This window comes from Amaranthus tricolor, chromosome 9 (assembly GCF_026212465.1).
Source record: "Amaranthus tricolor cultivar Red isolate AtriRed21 chromosome 9, ASM2621246v1, whole genome shotgun sequence".
NCBI lineage: Eukaryota > Viridiplantae > Streptophyta > Magnoliopsida > Caryophyllales > Amaranthaceae > Amaranthus > Amaranthus tricolor.
The window spans coordinates 24599475-24617374 of record NC_080055.1 but is presented as its reverse complement, the minus strand read 5'-3'; the positions used below and the strand labels follow the sequence as shown (position 1 = coordinate 24617374).

Here is a 17900-nt window from a genome sequence, read left to right as displayed (position 1 = left end):
CTAATTGATGTTAGAATGGGATTTGGAAAATGAAGATTTCAGTTGGATATTCCTGAGATATATATTTATTGGGAAAAATTTATGATCATAAAATAAATTGTATAATGAATGTTTGTGTGCTCACGACTAATTATTAAAATATATTAAATCACGTAAAGTGTAACATGAGGGAAACGAAGCTCTTATATTTGTTGTGATCCAAGTATAAGGGTGATGAACAGGTTGTCCTGTTTGGTTAGTATAGCTGCCGACAGGTATTATTATTTCTGATACTTGATACGATGTTTGGTCTTCCTTCTATTTGTTGTGATCTAAGTAGAAGGGGTGTGCACACTAGCGTTTCCTGAGACTACTCTGCTGGCCTTGAATTATTTGGGGTGACGACCTCTTGATGAAGTAGGTATAGGGGTAAAGCCTCGGCCTACTAGCGTTCTGGTTCCCTCAAATTAAAAAAAATTTGATTATGTGTTTGTCATTATTAAATATCAAATTAATAAATTGTTTTATGTGATATTATATATATTGTTTTCTCAAATTGTTTTTCTTTTAAACTCAGCTATTAATTATTTTCTAAAATTGTTTTCAATTTGATTATATTTTATTTTCTTAAATCATTTTCAAACTTAATCGTTTTACGGGATAGAGTTGGAATTACTCAATTTCCTGATTTTGGGAGCTTTTCCCTTATTTTTCTTGCATTCTTATGTTGCAGGTTATTGATTGCGTGGGAATCGTGGAGTGAGGATCACCTAGAAACATAGCTTTTGTTAGAGTCGTATTTCAGTTTAAATTTTACCTTAAGTTGTTTAAATTTTATATGGACATAGATTGCGTTTCAGTGTTCTCTTATGTTGTAAACCCTCTTTTGGATTTAAAGTTATTAAGTTATTTCTTAGTCGTTAAGCCTTACATCTATTTTATTAGAAATAGATGTGGCGGTAACACTCCCATGAGTAGGTTTTGGTTCATGTTTTCATTAAAGGTGTTTTCAAAAGTTCGACCTATTTTGAGGGTGTTACAATTTGCACCACACCCACGAGAATTCATTGTTAGTTCATCATCATGCTATTTGATTCAGTTTTACAACATTAATTGTCATTACTCATTAACATATCGCTGATTCTTCTCTTTTATCCAAGAACTATAATGTTTTTCCTTTTTTTACCAATAGAAAATATGCTTGAGAATCATCTTTTGTCTTATATATCACAAGTAAATGTGTTACAAAAGTTTAAACATTAAAATAATTCAAAATATAAGCTTATTTCATTATAAATTTTTTTTTATTGAATTTGTTTCAATTTCTTTCAATTTGTTACTTGATAGGCAACTTTGTAGGTTATATTTTGATTTGATTTGATTAAATTGAAAACTATTGGTAAATTAATTACATCATCAATTTGAAACAATATGTGTTAATTTTTATTTTATAATTTAATTACATTGTAAAAATAGATTAGTTATTTGTGGATAATCAACATATAGACGTATTTTTTATTTTTATTTAAATTCCTGACAATATTTTTATATTAATCTCTACCTAATTTTGAGTTCAATTCTCACGTAACTTTCCTCCTAGCATATTTTATAATCAAACAAATGGAAAAAAAAAAGATAAAGTTAATTTTTTAACATTGAAGTTACAAAAATAATTTCAAAACTAAATCTCAACCGTTCAATATAAGAAGCATGCACGTGTTGCCCGATGGTGGTTTCGTTTGGAGCAAAATATGAACGACAGTCCGTACGATTTCATAAATAATGAAGATTTGTTTATTACGCATTTACGCTTACCTCACATATAAATTTCCGCCATTAACAGCTCCAAGGTACTTAAAAATGGCGACTGCAACCTGTTTCAAATGGTCTCCTACCATCATCGTCTTAATCATACTTCTAACTTCTCTCTCTTTCCTCCATAACCAATTTCTTTATCATCTTACAGTTCACTATGATCGTGTTAAGATCAAGAAAACAGCAGAACTCCCTCTTCGTTTTAACTTTGCTGGAACTTTCAAAATCCTTCAGGTGGCTGATATGCATTATGGTCAAGGAGTATTAACCAGATGTCAAGATGTTTCTCCTGAAGAATTCAAGTTTTGTTCGGATTTAAATACCACAAGGTTTCTTCAGAGGTTGATTCAAGTTGAGAAACCAGATTTTCTCGCTTTTACTGGTAAATATTTCCATTTATTGGAGTCGTTTTGTCCTACTTTGCTCAATTCTATTTTATATGTGCAGAATGAGATCAATGAATATATGTTGCAAACCTAGTTAAGTAGTTATTAATGAGTGAGAATTTTCTTTGTTTATACATGATTTATATATTTATAAGTGGCGTGTTAAGTTTTGTTGGCAAATGCTGTGTTTAGATTGTTTCTACTTTCTTGTGATTAGTGTAGAAAAGGTTGATTTTGATTTTGCTTTTGTATACTGAATATGAGAGTATGCTTCTGAACTTGGCTATTCATTGTGACTGAGAAATGAGAATCAACTTTTGGAGCTTGGGATATATTGGATTTATTGGCTGTAACTGAATATGGGTATGTTAGAGTGTACTACTATGTAGTATGATAGATCGATAAGATTAGATAGCAACTTGTATTAAACTTGAGGACAAAAGTAATATGGAGTTACCAATTTCTTTTGATGCTTTTGCAAACAAAATTGCAAGAATTTTAATTCCAGAAATTGGGGTCGGCTACACCAACCAATACATATGTTTCAGTGTTTGTCCACTTGTTTTTATCCTTCTCCATTGATTTCAAGTTTCTAATATCACAACCCATAAGTCTAAATTCTTCGTATAACTAAGAACAAAAGTGCATGGCAAAATTTTTTGGATTTCAAGTGGTGTTTAATTTTGGTGTATTTTGTGGTGTTTGGATGTTCGGGTGGGGATGGGTAGGGTTCTGTAAGCCGAAATGGATACTAAAGGTTGGTTTACAAATTCAATTATTGAAGTCGCTAAGCATGTCAGGATTCTGTTTTGTTCATTGTATGTGTCAAATTAGTTTTAGAACTGTCCTCACTTTTTAATTGATCTCAAAACACACATGTCAATGCAGTTTTAAACATTTAATATCTCTAGGTTTACATAAGTAAAACTTATAACAAGTAAATAATGAAACTATTTATTAAAGCGAACTAAATAAGATCTTATATGACTATATTTCATTGATAAAGATAGTTTGCTAACGAAGGTCAAAGCAAGATTTGTGAGTAGTATAAAAGTCAAATGAGGTAATATCTTGTAGCTCCCTTTCTTTTAGGCTAAGCATTTTATGATGCTTATGGAAGATTACCTTTTGTTTATTGCTTTGAGCATTCTAAAAGAGGGATGAAGTTCTTGGATTTATCCAACCTTGTCAAGTGTTCGTGTTGCTGCTGTCATATGTATTTGTGTCTATGTTCTCCAATTATTTACATATCTACACGCATACACATCGAAAATTAACAACCCATTTAAAATATTCCTGGTTCGATTAAATAGGAGACAATATATTTGGATCAAGCACACCTGATGCAGCTGAATCTCTGTTTAAAGCCTTCCATCCTGCAATGGAATCTGGGATCCCATGGGCAGCTGTTTTAGGGAACCATGATCAAGAGTCGACTCTGAATCGAGAGGAACTAATGTCTCTAATCTCACTCATGGACTATTCAGTATCGCAACTAAATCCATTAGTTAACAATCTATCTGATCATCGTGAAAGCATTTTGCTGAACGGAATTGATGGATTTGGAAATTACAATCTCTCTGTACATGGTCCTTATGGTTCTCAATTGGCCAACCATAGTATCTTGAACCTGCTTTTTCTTGATAGTGGAGACAGGGTGACAGTGGAAGGTAGAAAAACTTATGGATGGATTAGAAAATCTCAACTTGATTGGCTACAAGGTTTTTCTCAAGCAAAACAGGTGAGAATTTCCTGTATGAGACTAGGTATTTAAACCATTTCATTATTTGATTGTTGATATATTGGCGCTTAGCATAGGTTTAGTATTTTAACCAGATAGCAGATAAATACTATATTGGCACTTAGCCTAGGTTAGTATTTTATGATTGTTGCGATACAATTAATCTGCAGTTTTACATTCATATATTTATTATTTTATAGAGACATTTCCACCAGATAATATTTTATTTATAGAGAAATATAGTTATTACATTATAGATCTTTTTATTATATTATGGAATTGTAAGATAGTGTTGATTTGATAAGTAACATGGCTAAAGTGCTTACTTACAATGGTTTTGGTAGTTCTAGGTTCTAACGTCTATTCAAAGTAGTGTTGTGCACTTCAATTGATCCCTTGTTCAATAGATACCCAATATCTGCGCTATTCTCATGTTACCAATTGCATTACTACTGAATTGAGGCAATTATGACCAGTCAGTAAAAACAGTTATATTATTAGCAATTTTATGACACATTCCTAGCATTTTTAGCCCAACTGCCAACATGAAGCTGCTAGAAACATTTTGGAATGATACATTTATTCCTTAACAACACACTCTATGGGGGAAAATATTTTTTGATTCTCCGTTGAAATTTCTGTATAACTAACAACTCCATTCCCAATTTTACATGATTTGTATAGTTGAATAAATAAAACTCTACTTATTTTGAATGCATTTTGGAGAGTTAAATTGATCCACTGTTTACCGTATCATTCTTTATAAATCACGATCACTTGACATCTGACGAGTTGACATGTTATATCATTCTTGGAAGGTGTGGAACTTTTATATAAGGGCTGCAAGCTTATCATTATTATTCTATAAATTTTTTCCTGTAAGCAACATCAATATCCATCCTGCTACAAAGCATTGTAAATATATCTATGATTTTATGGTGTCATTTTAATTTAAAAGGTTTTTGAAAGTATATATTTTATTGACTAATCTATTGCAGGAAATACTAACAGGATGAGCATGGACATTGCAACTACTGTGGCCCTTTGTCAAGAGAGACACCACCCGCACTTGGTTTCTTTCACATTCCAATTCCAGAAATCAGACAGCTGTACTTTCAGAAAATTATTGGCCATTTACAAGAAGCTGTAGCCTGTTCATCTGTAGACGCTGGAGTGTTACAAACACTGGTTTCAATGAAGAACATAAAAGGTGTCTTCATTGGTCATGATCACAAAAATGATTTCTGCGGGAATCTGGATGGTATATGGTTCTGTTATGGTGGTGGTTTCGGATATCATGGGTATGGTAAGATGGGTTGGCATCGGAGAGCACGGGTTGTGCTTGTTGAGCTTGCAAAGAGGGGGAATACTTGGATGGATTTGAAGAGAATTAGTACATGGAAACGTCTGGATGATGAGTTGTTGAGCAAGATTGATGATCAAGTGCTTTGGGATCAACACTCTTGAAGGCGAGTCAAAGTCCTGGTATTGAACTCTTCTTTGCTTGTTTTTTGTTTTCTCTCGTCCATTATATTTTGAACTTCCTGGCTTCGAGTTTTGTCCATTGTTTAGATTTCAGAACTAGGTTTTACTCTTGATTATTGTAAAATGTTTTTCTCTCCATATAGTCTATCCTATCACACGCCATTTTATTGGCCTATTCCTTGGTACTCAAGTAGCGTAATTGAATTTTGTTATGCTTGTATGATCATTTTTATGCACCAAATGGGGGTGTGTTTCTTTTGGAAAAGATTATATCAAGAGGAAATGCTTGTATTACAAGTAGCTAGGACTCCCCTAAAGTTGAACTTACTGTAATATTCAAAATCGATGGGATTGAGTCAACTTCTACTGCTTTTTTGTTGGGGTATAAACAAGATTACCAATGACAGATTATTTTAACTTTCTAGAAAGTAGGAATCTAGGTTCTAGATTGAAAGTGAGCACTGTAAGTTTTTGTTGTTACTTTGAGATGAGATCAGCTATCCACATCCCTTATTTCGATGGGCCCAAAGATTCATAATATTTGGTTTTGGATTTTTATGAGCTACATTAAGATGACTCATTAAATCATGTGCACTTTCTGTTTATGTAAAGCGTTGCTGATGATAATTGCTACCAAGTGCATGTTATCACTTACGTACATCCGCCTTCCCTCGTAGGTGGGTGACAGTTAATGAAATTAGGGTAATGAAATGTTGTTGAGATCAGGCTGTCACAATTTCTGATAAAGTTTTAAGCTGAGCCGCTGAGCTTCATTATTAATAGATATTTTCTTCTATAAAATACAATGTAAGAGTTACATGCAAAATATGATATGATTAATACACCAGTTTCCCTTTGAGTTTGCTATATTATGCAAATCGAAGTGAGACTTATAATATATATTGTATAGCGAATTCAAAAGACAGAGGGAGTATACTAATTGCTCAACTTAATTAAGTGTTGGCATCATGACTGCTTGCGCCACAGCCATGTAAGATCTGAAAATGGCAGTTTATTCTCCATATTAGGAAGTGATAATACCCTAAATATGTTTGTAGAGGTGTGCATTGATTATTTTTTTGAGTTCAGGTGAATAATGTCGATTGGATTGAATTAAAGTTGGTTCTTGTGTTCACAAAAGCAGATGTGTCACTACAATGTCAAGCTGGAGTTGGGTAAAAAAAGTATTAGTGCATGTCAAAGTTGGAGTTGGATAAAAGTTGGGTTTGTTTAGGTCGGGTTAAAGTCGGAATATATCTAGGTTGCTCACATTTATTTTTTCCCCTTCACAAGTTCTCTGCCGTAAAGTGATTTATGTTCTTCTATAGTCGTTGCCTTAGGCAACGACTGATAACTTTCTACTTTGGAATATTTTTGAGAGGGAGAAACTGAGAGGGTATATTTTTGTTTTGAGCTTGAGTATCTCACCGTCTAGTCAGTGATATAAGTTTTGAGGAATATGTTGTCTTAGGCAGCAATTTGTAAAGGAGTTTTACTGTTGGAGATTGATTTGTATAATTGTATTGCTAAACTTTCTACTTCGGGGTGTCTCTTTAATTTTTCTACATTTCTATCTTTGGTCATTGATTCCACATTTTCGCTTCTAAACTCATCCACAAACTCATTTTGTCGTTTCGTTTCATCCACACATTTCTTCCATCCACTTGATTTTTGTCTCATTCTCCTACTTCAAACTTGTTTCATCTTCGCCATTCTATAGATTTTTTTTCCTTTCTATAGAATCTAGTTTAGACCTCTTTCTACTTTTGTTTGATTTTAATTTTCTTATATTTAGCTAAATTTTCCTCATTCCTGTATTTTTCTCATGCTTCAAGATAGCATTCTTTCTTTTTACTATTACCGTTGTCTTGACCTACTCATTCTACCATGTTGTGGAAAAGTAGTCTATTTGAGCTGCATATACTTTAGTTTAAAGTTATCAAATGACTATCTCTCTTCTTATTGCATATGGGGGCATTGTGTTGCTTAAATTATTGTCTAACCTATCAACTGAGTTGTAGGCTGTTTAGATGTTTTTGCTTTATACTCTTGACCCATTTTTTAAATTATTGGAGGTAACATGTTATATTGGTTGGAGTTGCGTTTGCTAGGACACTTTGGTGATGTTAAGTGCATGAAATAGCTTGTAGATGTTAGTTGGAGGCTTGTTTATGTTTGGAAAAAGGGTGAAGGTGATTTGTTTGTAGACAGGTTAGTGTTTAATGTGATCTTTCAGGTCAAGTTTGAAGGGTTTGAGTGTAAATCATAGATATCTTTACTTTAATCAGTAATTATTTATGTAATGGAGATAAACCTATTTTCCTGTACATCATCTTACATTTTTTTAGATAGCCATCACGGAAGATAGACCGATTTTCCCTTCGATTTGTGAAACCTATCGTTTCAACTGAGGATTGTGGATTGTGGTATGAGATTTCTGGTTTGCAGTGCAGTAAGGAAAGATGTGGTGTTTGTCCTGCTACTTGTCATTTGTTTGTTGCTGATAATTTTGACAACAAGCGAAATTGTGATTCATCCTTCCATTCTTTGGAACTCCACAAAAAATCAACCATTGTGCAAAGAAAAAACCACATCACCGTATTGCGACCATATTGTAATGTTTTTTTAGTATACGCAACCGAAACATAAGCCGCATCGACCGCAAAATCATCCATGGATATTGTTTTGTGACTGTTACCGTGACAAAAACGATATTTTTGCTCTATGCTTGATCTTCTTCCAAGATGTCCATATATTGTGATAGTGATAATATATGTTCACAAGTTTCTGGGATAGACAAAGTGCGCTTAATATGATTTCATATGTCGAGCCTTTGAACCCTCTGGATATGCATATTTTACGGATTTGGTTTCTTTATGTTTTACTCGCAACCTTTGGCTTCTTTGTGCACAAACTTTGACAGAAACTTTTGGAAAAATATTTAATTTTTATAGTTTTTAGCAAAATATTATTTCATGTGGGTTTTTGTTGAATTCTTCTCCATTAATATCTTCAATACGTCTGCTTATAATTTTTAGCAAAACATTGTTAAAAACTTTGTCATGCCAAAAAATAAGTAAAAAATTTGCTGGTAAAAAGATGGAGGACATATAAGGAAGCATTAGGTGGATGTCCAACTTTTAATACATACCAAGTTAATGTTGCTTAGTGATTTCTATTTGCTTGAATCTGCACCAACAGGTACAGATCTGTGGTACCAATGCAGGAGTTACGTTGTATCGGAGGAAACTGTTCACACTTTCTTCACACGTAAACTTATGCGGGAATGAGACCGTATGTACTGCTGTTTAGGAGTCATTTAACGATTTGTTCGACTGTTAATCAATTGTGAAATCATACTTGGTGACCGGAAGCTGGGGGACAACGGTAGAATTGCAGGAAAATTGTACCTCCAGTGTGTTCTTACATTTATATAAACTATACTACTAGTTCAGTGGTGGTGCTTGGAGTTCTATGTATTCTTTCTCTCGGCATTGATGATTAATGAGAATACATTTTTAGCTTCAAATCGCCTTTGTTGTTTGAGCTTATCCATCCATTTGTTAACCATTTATTGTACGTATTATGTGTTTCAATCAATAAAATGTTGATGTGAGCATAATGTGCAATGGTATAAGTAAAGGAATGACGATGGGTAGATGGGTGCCGAAACTCTTCCTTCATTTTCATGTTCTCGTAAAATCTTCATATGAGCCGTCTATGGTTGATATTATTCTCATATACATGCCTTTTCAGGTGGATACGTGTCTAATTTAATCTTCACGAACTATTAAATTCGACTTGCCTATCACCGTGACCACCTCTAGGCTCCAACCAATGTATCTATTTGGTAACATTGAAAATGTTACTTTTAAGTAGTTAGCTATCTCACATAGGGGTCAAGTTATCATTCCAAGTCGATGAATCCTTCCCTTGAAAGGTTTCCTAGCTTGTTTCAAACATATGAGAACATATATTCTTAATTCTTATATCCAAAAATAACAAATAACAATAAAGCAAATAGAGTTGATATCATATATTCAAAAATTATGTATATGTTACTTTATCGTGAAAATTTTTCTCTCCAAAATAAACAGTGGTGTTATTTTTATTATTTTTTAAATTTATTTGATAATTATTTTATAATTCTACAATTAATTATGAAATTGACTACTTTATTATTCGCATTAACTTGTTATTTGACTTAACATTTAATAAGGTTTTAGAAAATTACAACATTCAATGACATTTTAATAACCACATTATAATCTTAATTTCTATAAATAAATCATAGCTAATTAGTGAAGTTGTGCATTGCACGAGTATTATTTATATCTATATGTATTATGTTGGTACCATACCTTTCTAGAGCCACATTATAATCACAACATTTCGATTGTCTCTGTCTCACTTTACAATCCAACTATGGTTTGAATTATACTCATTCAGTTTGGTACCATTTTGCTTGAATCCATAAGGGCCAACAATGTTGAATTATACTCATTTTGTTTTGCTTTACAAGAGCAAGTGTCAAAAAAATAAGTGCAGAGTTCGTTTTTTAGAAACAGGTAGAGCTTGAAAGTCGTGCCTTCAAATTCAATTGATCAAACACAAATTCCTGTGAGAGACGACTGTCTCTTTGAGGGATTATCCCTAATTAAATCGCCCATAAAGAAAAATATAAAGTCAGAATAGACATTAAACTTTAATGAACTGGACCTGAAAGACGTCTCTTTTAGGACTAAACAAAAGGTTTAAACTTTTAAATGTTTAGTCCACGCACAAGTAGCCTTAATCAATCAGGTTGAGTGATTCCTAATGCATATTAACTTAGGGAAAAAAACAATCTGCATATAAACAAAAGCATATATTTTGAACAAATCACTACATAATAAGTTAAAATAAGCAAAATCTTTACAATTAGAAGAAAAGGAAGAAGAATGAAAATCCATCAATCCACAGTTGCAACTCATTGCCACACTTGCATCATGCACACATCCATCCCATTCTCTGGCAAATGCAAAGCCAAATAAAAGAAACAAAAGAATTCAAGCCACAGGCTACACGCGATACGCCACATTAAAGCACAAGTAGACCTCATATCAAATCAGCGACGTTCATCGGCATTTCATCAATTTGGGTGCTGTAATATTGCTCGATATCTCTTAAAATCCTAATGTCATCCTTCTTGACAAAGTTTATAGCAACACCCTGCAACACATAAATACAACATTACATTTGCAATAACGACAATTTTACATAAATGCAACTGTGTTGAGAACTTGTACAACTTTTGTTAATAGAATTGGATTGAAAGAAAAAAAGCAGGAGTTAGTGGAAGGGGGGATGTGGGATTATAGCCTAACTTTATACAGACAGCATTACTAATATAGGAGCACACCAAGGCAATTTTGTTTTCAACACTTGCAAACAAACCTCTTCTCAGAATTTCCCACTTTGACTATCTTAATACCCCTGGCCCTAAACATCCTTCCCAAAAATCCAACATGATATGTAGAGGATTCCTGTTTTTGGTAGCCTAAGGAACGAGAATTGCAAAAAGGGTATTTTCCCAGCCTCTGCTGGAGTTACTAGTTCCAAGGATCGTGAGAATGATACTCGAGAGAAGTAATTCTTAGAAATATTTCCCTTAAAAACAGTTTTTCCATTAATACTATTTTCTAAAGGAAAACGCAAATGATAATTAGTTTTCTTTTGTTCGGTTTGATGGAGAATTATTGAGCTAAGAGGAAGAAAATGAGGTGTTGAGATGAAAGTGGAGGAAAATTGGTTTCGTTCCAATTTTTGAGGAAAAAGGTTTGCACAAGGATGAAAAATACTTTTAAAATAATTTTAAAATCCTTGTTAAATTAAACATAAATGGAGAAAACAATTTTTCAAAAAAATGTTCTCCCCGGCCCAAATCAAGCATCCCCTCGATTTCAGTTCAGAAGAACTACCATGATAAAAATTGTGGTCAAGGAGCCTACAACATACAAACAAAGATAAAGTGATGCAGTAGCCTGTTTAGAGTCTATCTAACACCAATCACATTCCAATGTATAAGCACATAGATAAGCGCATGTGAATTAAGGTTATTAAGACTTCAAAGATACAAAATAAAAAAGAAGGGAAGGGGGAGCTAAACACTACTAAGAAGGTATGATCCAAAAACTAGATTGCTTGCACACATGCATATCACATCAGGAGGATTACTGAAACAAAAGCAAAAATGGTTCCTATAGCAATCACATAGAAGATTTGATGCTTGAAGAATGAAAGCCCTAATGGCATAAAAACTAACAATTAATAAACCCATTCAAAAAGTTAATGCCATGAAGATCCTGCATACCTTACGTCCAAAACGACCAGATCGACCTATGCGATGGATATAAAGTTCACGATTATTGGGCAAATCATAGTTAATCACCAAGGAAACCTGGAGAAATCAAAAGGAAAGTCAGTCTGAAAGAGAGAGAGAGAGAGACATAAGCATTTTCAAACAAAACAAAAACTAGTTAAATCATCCAGCCACACCCAGAACTGTCACAATAACTCAAATCATCTTGGTGCCATGATCAACAAAGGTTTTTTGTTACGGTATGTCCATCATTCATGGAAAATGGGCACAGCTAGATAAATCCAATGAGATACTACTATGTACGATACAGTTGAAAAAAACAATTGATGAACTCCCAAAATCTCTGTTGACTCGGGAACTCATACTTGACACGGGTTCGTACTTCGTATTGAGTATCCGACTCAGCTTAATAATGGGAATTGGACCAAATCAAAGTCTCCAAGTGTTGTATCCATGTCTGAATGTTCGGATCCGACACGGGTACTTAAGGAAAAATGAAATGTTCGAGTAACAAAGTTTTTGTATTTTCCCAGATAGCTGCCATTAGGAAACTGTAAAATGTCCAAATTAAAATTCCAAATTCTTAAATAAAAAAGGAGCTAAACATAGGACTAAGGAGTGAACATCAGAAAACCAAACAGTCTATAGGGCAATCTTAAGACTTTGGATATCAGGAGGGAATGTAATAACCTCACTGGATTTTAATACTGTAGACAATTTACGGTTTGTCTCTTCACCAATCAAGAAAACAAGTTTTAACAGAGAAGGCAGTTTCAGAAAAGGCCTCCGACTAAATCAAGGAAGAAACTGTCTATCTCCGTAGATACTTGACAGTATTGAATATGAGTACTCACTAACAGATTTTCGCCATAGTATAAAAACATTGCATTATTCCAATGTCATTACGTGGCTCCCAGTTAGGCTCCCAACTACGCCTAAACAAAGTAATATAATCTGATTGGCACTCAGTAAAGGAAAAGGCAAAGTCAAGAGATTCAACAGGACATAGTATACTAAAGCTGCAATGGTCAGTCCTTTGGTACATCGAAGAAAAGACATAATAAGGGGGAATAATTCTATGAACATCTGGAGAATCAATGTAAAAACAGATGGTACTGGCCATAGGATAATCCGATAAACAGGATACAAAAATAATTATAGGTTCACTTTGACCAAGGAAATGAACCTTTTTAAAAAAAATTTGTCAAAGTTCATTCTAAACCGCCAGGTGAAAAAAAAAAGGAATGAGATCAGACAAAGTACCTGTTGGACATCGATCCCACGAGCCCAAACATCTGTTGTAATAAGAACACGAGTGTCACCATCACGAAACTCCTTCATAATAGCATCTCTTTCTTTCTGAGGCATATCACCATGCATAGATGAGACAGTGAAGTTATTGTTGCGCATCTTCTCAGTGAGCCAATCCACCTATCACGTGTGGAGAAAAATCCATGTAAAAACCTCAAGGCATAGGATAAGGCACATCAAAGATAGTTTTTGAACAAGAAATGTGCCAAAAAAAATCTCAATTGAAGTACAATATGAAACTGTCTCCAACAATTCTTAATCAACATATAATAAACAAATAAAACTCACAAGTACCAAACAAGAACACATAGTGCAGGCACAGGCTGCAGAGGGAATCAAAATCGACATGTTGAGACTTCAAGGCCTGATATGAAAACCCCCCAAAACAAGTTCACTCGCACATACACAGAACAAAATTAACATAATACCTTGCGTTTAGTGTTGCAGAAGATAACAGCTTGAGTGATAGTGAGGGTATCATAAAGATCACAAAGAGTATCAAACTTCCAATCTTCCTGCTCAACTGCAACGAAGAATTGCTTGATGCCCTGCCAATATTGGGGAATATAAAAATAAGTATAGAAACTAGAAACATGTCCTGTACTTCTATTTGCTGGATATGAAAATGAATATGACTTACCTCTAAAGTCAACTCATCACGCTTCACGAGGATTTTGACAGGATCTGTCATAAACTTATTGGTAATCTCCAAAATTTCATTGGGAAGGGTGGCAGAGATCAGAACAACCTATAAAAAAAGCAAAAAAAATCACTTTAGACTGTGTCATATGCATTAATCAAACATAGTGCATATCATTGAATAAAACTCCCCCGTTATGTTACATAGCACCTGGTATGTAACTAGTTTATTAGTTGCCGGGACATTAGCATGAATTTTCACGGTCAAAACGCCGCATTGACCTTTATGTAAGGTGTAACGCTTGTTATTTTACCGTTAGAATGTTATTTGTCTCCCCGTTAAAATTTCATTGATACCTATTAACTTTAATCATTAAGATCACTCAAGTTATAGCAACTCATAATTTTAGTTGTTCAGAATAACAACAAAATCATAACTCATTAACTCGAAATTAAGTTGCAAACAAAATAATTAACTAATACGTTAATTAATTAAACACTAAAAGCACCTCATATAGTGCAATTATAATAACTATGAGCATATTAATGCATAATACTAGTCGTTCAACAACAAAAATGCAATAAGTTTAAAACTCTCCTTATGTGATTGTTTTACAAAAATTCACACCGCATCCGTCGAGATTCGCGTTATTACTCCATTATAGCCGTGTTCCACGACCATTTCCACAAACGCATCGTCATCTACGGTTTATTTCCATGTTGCAAATACAATTACACCAACATAGACATTATAATTTATAACCAAATATAAAAATAAGGCAATCAACTTTGATCCCTGGTCTAACATGGACATATCATCACAAAGTGCAGTTGTATTATGCAACAATAAAAACATTTATATCACCACCAAGTCATACTATAGTCTCACAATGCTAGAAACCAAGAAATCTTTATTTTTAAGCTTTCTAATCTAATTTTCTGGGGCATGCTACACGAATTCACAATAGCTAAGCATCTATGAGATTTAGTAACAAAATATTTAGCATAAACTCATAATCATATCAATCAATTAAAAGTTGGAACATAACATTTAATCAAAATAACTCAACAAAAGGATTTACGAAGAGTTGCTGGCAAGCAGGTTCATGAAAAGATAACATGGGAACACTGACATTCACATGATAGACATAATAATATAATATAAAAACAATAGAAATAGACTCTTCTCAAAAGAGAGAAGCACAGGAGTCTGCATGCAGCATAACATCCAACCCAATAAAACAAAGGCTAAAAGAAGGAAAATAAAGTAAAACAGCATTTTGTAAATTCTCTTTTTTTCTTTTCTTTGGGCGGAGGGGGGGGTATAGGTGTTTACCTGAAGCTCTGGTGGAAGGTAACGATAGACATCATAAATTTGGTCCTTAAATCCCCTGCTCAACATCTCGTCAGACTCATCCTGTCGAAAAATAATTTTACTAGGTTATTAGAATGCAAAACAAACTATATAAATCAAGAACAGTGTGAAAATGTCGAGACAGAAGGAAGTCAAAAAGAAAACCTCAAAGAAATAAAACATGAGTGACTCACAAGAATTAACAGTTTGATATTTCGTGTTCTCAATGTTCTTCTCTTGATCATGTCACAAACTCTACCAGGAGTTCCTGAAACAACATGAACTCCATACTCCAGTTTCCTGATATCCTCACCCACACTTTTCCCTCCAATGCATGCATGAGCTTGTATATTCATGTGTAAACCAATGGCCATAATAACCTTTTCTGTTTGAGAAGCCAACTCTCGTGTAGGTGACAAGATTAATGCTTGAACTCTACAGAACAAAACATAGCCAATGTTAAATGTCATACAAATGCTATCATTAGAAAAGCATATTATTGAGAATAGTTATAAGCATGGCTGGAAAATTTTGTTATTGACCAAAACATTTAAATGAAGATGCAAGGGATATCAACTATGAACCATAGCAGATAGTTTTTAGCCACTCACAGGTCATCCCCTTTCTTAGTCCTTTCATTTGTTTCCCTGCATCTCTCTCTTTCTTCACGCTCAAGTTTTTCCATTTGGTGGAAGAGTGTTAATCCAATGCAGATAGATCATCATGGAGGTGGATATTCATACACACCAAAGTTGCCCTCTTATTCTCAAAATTGATACTCCCTCCTCCCATTGATATTTCAATATTTTCTCTCAAAAGCTCTAACATAATGTTGCAATTTCGATGGGACATAGGAGTAAAGCTTTAGCAAAACAAGCTAATACTTAGACAATTCTAACTTAGCAAAAACCTTTTGTTGGCAATCATCCCTTATCAAAAAATAAAAATTATCCCTTGACAACGGCCTTTTTCATCTGAGAAGTGGAATCTTCCTTGGAAACCTCCAGTCTAGAAAAAGCCCTCTGATCAATCGAACAAAAGAAAGCATGCTGCTCTCTTCTTTTCATAATCAAAATTTCAATTCAAGACATGTCTATTCCATAATAGAGAAAAAAACCTTTACTCAGCAATCATAGGATGTGAAAATTAAACAATATAAAATTCTATAATAACATCAGATAGGCGAACACAATGCAAAAAAGAAAACAGAAAGACTTAAAAACAAATTAACTACTACCCTCTTTTCAAAACTCCAATATTTTCTCAAGCATACCTTCTCTCCCTTCCCCCCAAACCCCCCCCCCCCCCCCCCCCCACCCTCTCTTTTCAGGACCGAAAAGCTTCATCTTCCAGAGTATGATACATCAATTTTGGCACTAAAATTAAGTCTAACATATGCATAACCCTAACCTTCATTACTAGCGAAAACCCTAATTTCTTACACAAGAAAATTAATCTAACAGCCACAAAAACAACAATCAAAACACCTAATTCACAGAAAAACGGACCAATAGAAAGCAATAGAAGATTAAAAAAAAACACATACTCTCGAGTAGAAGTATCAACCATCTGACAAACAGCGAGAGAAATCATAGAACTTTTTCCAGTACCAGACTGAGCTTGAGCAATAACATCGCGACCTTGAATGATCGGCATAACAGCACGTTGTTGAATAGCAGAAGGTTTCTCGAAACCGTAAGCATAGATCCCACGCAAAAGGTCGTCTTTAATCCCCATTCTATCGAAGCTGTTAATAGGTTCAATACCTTCTGTTGCTTCGAACTGTAGCTTGTCGTCGTCGTTCATGTTTCTTCTTCCTCTGTTGGCCGGAATCACCGACCCCGACGCCATTGTTTCCGACTTTCAAGGTCCAAGTTTAATGTTACAGCTTTATCTTTGAATTATCGGGGGCCTTTCCAGCGTAGAGAGAGTAGAAAGTTTACGAGGTTGTTCAAGGCAACGATGATACTCGGCTAACTTTGATGGTCCGCTTTTATACCTCTATGAGTTTTGTACAGGCTTTTCCCAGCCTATTATACTGTAATAAGAAAATTCACGCGGTAATTTTAAGGTATTAATTTTTTTTTTAAATGATGTAATAGGTTTCTCATATGGTAATTAAAGTTATTTTAAAATTCATGCGATAAAGTGAGATTTATTCAATTAAACTTGTATGACTTTTTTACCCAATATATGTTTGAAAACGTTAATTTTATTGTCCACCATTGGCTTGTTGTATGTTTGTACCTTTAAATTTCATTCTTTATTAGTTTTTTCATTTTCTCTTAAAATATAATTTCTAATTTTTCTCTTTTTTCCTAAATCACATTTTCTCCAAACATACAAACCCTAATTTTTTCAATTCTCCTGCTACAATTAAATTGGAATTCGTTCTTCAAACTTTTCTGGTGGAAATAAATTTTTTTATTACTTCTTCAAATTCGCTTGGATGCAACCATATTGTCAAACTTTGAGAAATTGGGGAAATAGAGATTGGAAAATTAGAAAAATTAGAGTATTAAAGTTAGAAAATTAGGAGAAAAATGTGATCTTTTGGATGATTTTTGAAGTTTGAATGAATCTCAAAAACATGATATCCTTACTAATAGACGGTTTCCAAACGTCTTTGGGTAAAAAGGTTACGGAGGTTTATTTTTGTAAACCTCAGGATTACCACGTGAATATTAAAAAAACTTTGGTTACCATAAGATTATCACGTGAAACTTTCCTATTTTAATTTAATTAAAAAAAGCTAATTAATTTTATATAACTGCTCAGTAACTTACATGCTTACTAAAAAATGCTTATATCGCGTAAAAAAAGGATTTC

The 17900-nt window shown here is 33.7% G+C and overlaps 2 protein-coding genes across 2 annotated transcripts; one reads left to right on the top strand and one right to left on the bottom strand.

Annotated features, from left to right (window-relative positions):
* Positions 1–1785: 1785 nt before the first annotated feature.
* On the top strand, positions 1786–9320 carry LOC130824453 (probable inactive purple acid phosphatase 28). The gene is made up of 4 exons (XM_057689465.1): positions 1786–2176; positions 3494–3921; positions 4933–5406; positions 8608–9320. Exons 1-3 carry the CDS (start codon positions 1840–1842, stop codon positions 5386–5388), a joined length of 1221 nt encoding a protein of 406 aa, XP_057545448.1. The 5' UTR covers positions 1786–1839; the 3' UTR covers positions 5389–5406; positions 8608–9320.
* A 916-nt stretch (positions 9321–10236) lies between these two features.
* On the bottom strand, positions 10237–17061 carry LOC130824452 (eukaryotic initiation factor 4A-3-like). The gene is made up of 8 exons (XM_057689464.1): positions 16618–17061; positions 15266–15506; positions 15054–15134; positions 13719–13826; positions 13507–13626; positions 13031–13198; positions 11759–11845; positions 10237–10617 (listed from the first exon to the last, which is right to left on the bottom strand). Exons 1-8 carry the CDS (start codon positions 16920–16922, stop codon positions 10504–10506), a joined length of 1224 nt encoding a protein of 407 aa, XP_057545447.1. The 5' UTR covers positions 16923–17061; the 3' UTR covers positions 10237–10503.
* Positions 17062–17900: the final 839 nt, after the last annotated feature.